We start from the raw sequence: 7,348 nt of genomic DNA, 5'->3' as shown, positions 1-7,348 counted from the left end.
TTTTTTTTGTAGAGAATACGCACGACGGTCTGATCAATTAGGCTTGTCGGCGAGGTGGAAACTTCAGTACCCATCTTTCGTCGCTAACAAATAACAAAAAGCAATGGAGCGAGACAGAGCAAGAGCAAAACTGAGAGAGAAGAGTAGAAACCCTGGAAAAATCTAAAACCCTAGAGGGTTATTGCTTTGAGATGTTGAAGAAGAAGACGATGAGAACCCCGAACCATATGGTTATGAGTGGTTTGTTTCGGTTTAATGAACCGATGTGGTTATTTTGTTTTTCTCTCCCGGTTTAGTGACAAATTTCTTTAGCTATTTTGGTTTGTAGATTTTTTTTGGTTAGGATATCAAATAGAGTTTGAGTTCTTTCTTTTACTTTTGTTAATGATATTAGTTTGATGAGTTTCTGAATTGTAAAATTTTGATGTCTATATTTATTTTAGATGTTAGTTAAAAAGATATTCGTTCTATACAAAGGAGCTTTTTTTTCTCTTGATTAGAAATGGCATCAAATTAGTGTTTTGTTTATATAAATAACATAAAATTTAATATTTTTTAATATGTGAAAAAATATCAACACATCAATAGAAACATATAAAAAATAAATTAAGCTAGAAAATTACATCAATTATTATACCATTTTATCATAAAGTTCCCATCGTAAAATACGATTTGAGAGTTATTGTAATAAAATATTTTTAACGGCAATTGTAACCGCATAAACAATTAATTTTTCCTCCGAATGATTTAAGGCAACTACCATGTCCTTTGGGATTCTTTTTGAGACACATAGACTTACACTCCTCGTGAACACAATTTTTATCTTTTAAATCTAGAGTTGCCCAACATCTTTTTCCTCCAATACTCATGTCTCCCATCACTCCTGTCATATGTTTAAAACATCTTAGTCTGTGTGTTTTTGACATAGAAGCTACTGTATATGTGATATTATGACATTGAAGAGGGTGGTTTGATGCAAATTTCTATAGCATATGTGAGTTGTTTTCTTAAATAATGATGTGTAAACTAACATAAAGATAAAGTATAAACTTAAAGACAAACCTAGCATAAGAACAGTGAAGATAATCAAAGTGACGAACGAGAGTTGAAAGTTTCTCTTCATCGTAAATAGTAAAAATGAATTAGTAGTATTTTTTTTTTTTTTGTTAAAGAGTTAGTAGTATTTTAAATTTTAAAACTAGAGAAGAGAGTGTAGGTATTTATAATAACGTAGTGTAACTTCCATCTAAACATATCTAATTTCAGCAATGTGCCATCGTCAATTCCTAACACACAAGTTCCAGTTTTTTTGCCTATATGACATGTGAAAGCCTTAGACTCGCACTTTTTTCTGCTTTATCACAAGACCACGCTATTTCTTAATTTAAAAAGAAACGATGAATTGATTTTTTTTTTCAAAAACAATTAATATTATATTGAAAAAAAAGACATTCTAGTCAAACTTATCCTTCTTCTTGTTGTCAATTTATTATTATTACTTTTTTTTGGCAAATAATTGTTTCATTCATCAAAAGAAAACAAAATTCAGACTTCAGAGTAGCCAAATTCAGGATACAAGGATAATATGGCTTGAAACAAAGCAGAAACAACATACAAGGTTAATAACAAAAGCTACACCAAGATAACCAAGACATTTAAGACATGAGACATAAAATTCATTTAAATAATATTTTTCTTTATTCATTATTTTTTTTTTTAAACATCTCCTCTCAAAGATGAGGGATGGAGATGGTCTAAGCATATTAGAACATCATTACTAATGGTTACTCATATCGTTGTTTTATTCAAAAGTTTAATGAATAAATAATAAAAAATATTAAAAAGACAAGAGAGAAGAGAGAAGCATTCCTCAAGTTACTCCCGAAAGAAACGATTACTACACTATTCTTACACATGGCAACTTGTTATTGGTTTCTACTTGTTTCAATTAAAATATTATTAATTTTTTTTATTTGAGTAATGTTTATGACTTTAACCAGTAATGATGGTCTTATACTTTAACAAAAAGAAAAAGAAAAAAACTACGCATATTATATTAGCTCTGAGTCTCGAGAACATTGAAAGAATGCACCAAGCAAAGTCTAATCTTTTTGATGCACTCTTGTGTGTTCTGTTTCTTGCAGGCTACTTTTAATACTAGTATTGTTGGTGATTATATACACCATTATTGTGGCCTTCGCCTGCCATGGACCAACGTAACTCTACCCGCTTGCGTGTAACTGAGTCTGTCATATGCAATTTCGTTATGTTCCCGGGATCCTTTGTGTGTATTCATTCATGCAGCTAAGAGATCTCATCTTGTACATGTTTCTGCTTGCTGTATATGAAATGAGCTATTTTTAAAAAAAATCTATAGCATACGGCATACGACGCGGAAGTGAAAATTTCATTGCTAAGCAAGTGTTTGAAATCTTGTTATGAGTTATGACCGTATTTATGAATGTTTGCATTGAGATTTTGTGCGTGCGAGGTCAGGTTCACACCCATGCGCGTAAGCCAGTTGGTAATAAGGCATGAGAAGCGCACCTCATGAAGAATAAGTACGAGAAACATAATTATCCAAACTAGTCACACAAATATGTTGATGACGTGTCATTCAAAGCTAACGCACACCGAACATGCTCAACACGTAAATTCTCCCATAAACTAACATATGGACAGTTTCGAAATTCAACCCATAAAAATTTGGAGTGATTGGAACCCAATAATATTGTTTCCTTATCAAACATACTCACTGATCACACTAGAGCAGCTCCGGGCCAATATATATATATATATATATATATATATATATTGGGGCTTTAGGAAATTAATATTTTATTTGGATATTATTAATTTAAAAAAGAAAATTTTAAATACTTGAATCTGTTTTTAAAGGGTTAAAAATTGAATTCTTTTTTATTTTGTGAAAATTTAAGAATATTTGGCTTTAATTATATATTCTGTTAAGATTGACAAAATGAATATAAGAACATCACTTGTGTTAGTGATCTTTTTTTCATAACCGGTTCTTTTAAAAACAATTTTTTTAGGATCTAGTCATAGACTTATATTTTATATAATTTATATTTATTATCTAAAGCCTTACATTACTTGACCCTAAACCCTAGATAATACAACAGAGCTGTCAGATGTTATGTCATAAAGAGAAAAACCGCCACAGGAAAATGATAAAGCAGAGCCCGTGCGAGGCAATGTTGTCGTTAGCCGCCGACCTTTCCATTTCATCGGAGAAGTCTCTCTCCTCGTGGAGTGACGGGACGGAAAAAGAGCAAGAGATCATGACCGTCGATCGGCCAGGAGAGTATACAGGCATGTGTAGATGGACGGTTGAGAGCTTCCCACGCGTTAAAGCTAGGGCACTGTGGAGCAATTACTTCGATGTAGGAGGCTACGATTGTCGTCTCCTTGTTTACCCTAGAGGTGATTCTCAGGCTCTTCCTGGTTACATCAGCATGTATCTTCAGATCATGGACCCTCGTGGTACTACTTCATCTCTCTGGGACTGTTTCGTTAGCTATCGTCTCTCTATCGTTAACCCTCTCGATGATTCTCTAACAATCCATAAGGATTCTTGGCATAGATTCTCTAGTAAGAAGAAATCTCATGGATGGTGCGATTACGCCTTAAACTCGAGTATTTTGGATCCTAAGATGGGGTTTTTGTTTAACAACGATTCCTTGCTTATCACGGCTGATATCTTGATTCTAAACGAGTCTGTGAGCTTTAGTTTTGATGATAACAATGAGGAGAATTTCATAGCTGGACCAATGCCTGATGTGTTGAGTGGGGAGTTCACTTGGAAGGTACATAATTTTAGTTTGTTTAAGGAAATGTTAAAGTCGCAGAAGATGATGAGCCCTGCTTTCCCTGCTGGGGAGTGTAATTTTAGGATCAGTATTTACCAGAGTGAGATTAATTCACAAGAATACATATCAATGTGTCTGGAGAGTAAAGATGCCGAGAAGACTTTGGTATCAGACAGAAGTAGTTGGTGTTTGTTTAGGATGTCAGCTTTGAATCAGAAGACTGAGTGCACTCACATGCATAGAGATTCTTATGGGAGGTTTGCTGCTGATAATAAGAATGGGGACAATACAAGTCTCGGCTGGAACGATTACATGAAGATGTCTGAATTTGTGAAACCGGAAGCAGGGTTTTTACTCCATGACACGGCTGTCTTTAGAGCCTCATTTCATGTTATCAAAGAGATCAGTAGCTTTACTACGAATGGGACTGGACACATGGGAAAATTCACTTGGAGAGTTGAGAATTTCACAAGGTTTAATGATCTTCTTAAGAAGAGGGAGATAACCGGTCTTTGCATCAAAAGTAAGAGGTTTCAAATTGGGAACCGGGATTGTCGACTTATGGTTTATCCCCGAGGTATGTAAATGCTCTAGATTATCTACAATGGAACTGTTAATGCATTTTATGATATAATATGTTTTATATGGTAGAGACAATATAAATCTCTGTTTTAAATTTCGGTTGAACCTTGCTCTTAATGGCCTCAGGGCAGTCCAAGCAACCATCCCATCTTTCAGTATTTCTTGAAGTAACAGATTCAAGAAGCTCAAGTGATTGGAGCGGTTTTGTTAGCCACAAGCTATCAGTTGTGAACCAGAGGTTGGAGGAGAAGTCGGTGACAATGGAATCTCAGAATCGTTACTCGAAAGCTGCAAAAGATTGGGGTTGGCGTGAGTTTGTGACACTTACTAGTTTGTTTGATCAGGAATCTGGATTTCTTGTTCAAGACTCTATTGTATTCTCCGCTGAGGTTCTTTTGTTGAAGGATGCTAATTCAGTTTCACTGAATGAGAAAAAAATTTCATTTACTTGGAAAGTGGAGAATTTCTTAGCCTTCAAGGAAATAATGGAAACAAGAAAGATTTTTAGCAAATTCTTTAAGGCTGGTGGATGTGACCTTCGAATTGGTGAGTTGTTAGATTTTTACTTCTTTTTTATTTATTGATGTTTATGAAGTCCAATTGGTTAATGTGTGCCTTGTATAATGCAGGTGTATATGAGTCCTTTGACACCATATGCATATACTTAGAGAGTGATCAATCTGCTGGTACAGATGTTGACAACAATTTCTTGGTTAAGTTCAAGATGGGTATTCTGAACCAAATGAATCCGGATAAAAGTGTGTGGAAGGAGTCATCTATACGTACCTATTCTGTCCTAAAGTTTATGAATATGTCTGATATGTTAGAGCCTGATGCTGGGTTTCTTGTGCGTGACGCTGTTGTTTTTGTGTGTGAAATATTGGATTTTTCAGACCTAAAGGTCAGTTTCTATATATACTCTATTTAATCCTTAAACAGTCTAGTAATGTTATTAACATTACACTATGATTCTAAGGCCATTCTTTTTTTTAGGTGTTGGCTTCAGATGGTGATCAAGATGCCTTAACCGCCAGTCCTGATGTAAGTGAGGAAGACACATTCCGAGATTTTCTTTCGAGAGCTGGAGTCCTTCTCACGTTTGGAGAGAATTCTTCCCAACCACAAGTTACTCTCCTAGAGAAGCATATAATGGATGCGGATGCCATTGCTGGTTTACTTAATGACTTGCGTGTTTATCTTAATGATCCAACTAAAGTAAAACGTTTGCTTCTTCCGACTAAAACATCATGTAATGATAGAAGCATGCTAAGAAAGAGTGATGAATCTTCACTCAGCCTGATGAGTTTGCTGATGGGTGTTAAAGTTCTACAGCATGCAATTATTGATATACTTCTAGATATAATGGTTGAGTGTTGCAAAAATTCGGAGGAAGGGTCTCATTGCGATGGCTGCGTGGCTGCAACTTCATCGGAGTCAAAGGTAAGGCTCTCATACTGCTGAAAGCTATCTAGCTACTTTTCTCTCTATCTGCTCAACTGTTTTTCTGACCAACCGTGAAATATTTTGGTCGTCAGACAAAGTGGTCAGAACAGTCAGAGGAGCTATTGGAACTAATTGTTAACTCGCTAAAAACAATTGATGCGGCTGTTCCACAAGGTTGTCCGGAAGCTGCAAGACGACCAGACTCTGCTCAAAAGATTGCTCTTGTTTTAGACAGAGCCCCCAAACATTTGCAACAAGATTTAGTTAATCTGGTTCCCAAATTAGTTGAGAACTCATACCATCCACTGGCTGCCTATTCACTTATTGAATGGCTTCAAAAGCCTAAAGTCGAACCAGCACTGCGTGAACCAGTAAGTGCAAGTTCATTTCATGAACCAGAAGTTTTATAAACATCTCCTTCATTATGATGTTTTTATGTGGTACAGGTATACAATGCTCTTAGCCAGTTAGAATGCGACAGTGAAGTGTGGGAGTGCATTCTACTTAAGTCATATGAGCTTCTAAGTAACTCAAATGAGGAGTCTCTTGTGGCGACCATTCGTTTCATACTTAAAACAGCTTCCAAGTGTCAACAACTACCTGAAGCCGTAAGCATTTCGTTTTGGTGTCTCAGTTGTGATTAAATATTTTTCCTAGTCTTGGCTAACCTAAGAATTTTCCTTTGCAGGTAAGGTTAGTTAGTGAGCGGCTTAAAAATCTTGGTGCTGATATCGCCGAAATGGTACTCAAGTACAAAAACTGTGACGACAGTCTAGGCAAGTTTTGATTTAGGCCATTTTCTTTGGGGTTTTGTTTCTGTATTTCTAGATTTGGAGTTTTGGTTTTAAGATTTACATATTCTTCAATTTTATCAATTTATCACTATGTTGAGATATGAAATTTGTTGTCAGGATTATCAGGTTTTGTTATGCCATGTGCAATTCGAAGGCTTAGCCAAAAGATGCTACTCATACAATTCACATTAGGGGGAAACTTAATTTGGAGAAGAAAAATAACAAGTTTAATAATCCGTTCCTAAATTAAGCTTATTTTCGATAAATATCGTCAAATCACTTATTTTTATAAAAACAATAATAAGTGATTAATCTAGGAACGGATTATTAAACTTGTGGAACAATTCTCTTCAAGGGCGAAACGCTAGTTATTTCTCTATTTGGGCAGTAGTCTTCTTCGGACTCTATGGGGATTATGGGCCTCGATCCCGAACCTCCCAGTTATCAAAAAAAAAAAAAAAAAAAAAAAAANCGTGGGAAGCAAATTTATTAATTGCAACTGCATGAGGAATAGATTCGTTGTGTCAATAAACAAACGTGTGCATTAATTTATGGATACTTGTACGTTGAATAGTCAGCCGAGTGCCCACAACTAGTGACTGATTTATTAACAGTCGTTTAGCAACAATCATAGTGAGAGAAACGAAACAGCTTTGAATGAGTAAAGTTCTCATTCCTTTTTTTTTTTTTTTTTTTTTT

The 7,348-nt window shown here is 35.2% G+C and overlaps 3 protein-coding genes and 1 pseudogene across 3 annotated transcripts in view; 2 read left to right on the top strand and 2 right to left on the bottom strand.

Moving 5' to 3' along the window:
• The window catches only part of LOC104714003 (putative exosome complex component rrp40), a 2,438-nt gene extending 2,242 nt beyond the window's left edge, over positions 1–196 (bottom strand). Inside the window, exon 1 of the mRNA XM_010431227.2 lies at positions 24–196. Within this exon, the coding sequence (XP_010429529.1) occupies positions 24–74 (51 nt within the window). The 5' untranslated portion in view covers positions 75–196. The remainder of the gene's footprint in view (positions 1–23) is intronic.
• Positions 582–1,172, bottom strand: LOC104714002 (putative defensin-like protein 137). Its single transcript, XM_019230282.1, has 2 exons — positions 1,063–1,172; positions 582–883 (listed from the first exon to the last, which is right to left on the bottom strand). The coding sequence occupies exons 1-2, from the start codon at positions 1,121–1,123 to the stop codon at positions 699–701; spliced, it is 246 nt and encodes an 81-aa protein (XP_019085827.1). The 5' UTR covers positions 1,124–1,172; the 3' UTR covers positions 582–698.
• LOC104715953 lies at positions 3,189–6,709 on the top strand. Its single transcript, XM_010433318.2, has 7 exons — positions 3,189–4,407; positions 4,539–4,958; positions 5,042–5,313; positions 5,406–5,852; positions 5,948–6,226; positions 6,302–6,463; positions 6,544–6,709. The coding sequence occupies exons 1-7, from the start codon at positions 3,189–3,191 to the stop codon at positions 6,640–6,642; spliced, it is 2,898 nt and encodes a 965-aa protein (XP_010431620.1). The 3' UTR covers positions 6,643–6,709.
• The window catches only part of LOC104715952, a 2,395-nt pseudogene continuing 2,247 nt past the window's right edge, over positions 7,201–7,348 (top strand).

Source organism: Camelina sativa, chromosome 9 (assembly GCF_000633955.1).
Source record: "Camelina sativa cultivar DH55 chromosome 9, Cs, whole genome shotgun sequence".
Lineage (NCBI taxonomy): Eukaryota > Viridiplantae > Streptophyta > Magnoliopsida > Brassicales > Brassicaceae > Camelina > Camelina sativa.
This window is presented reverse-complemented; position numbering and strand designations above follow the sequence as displayed.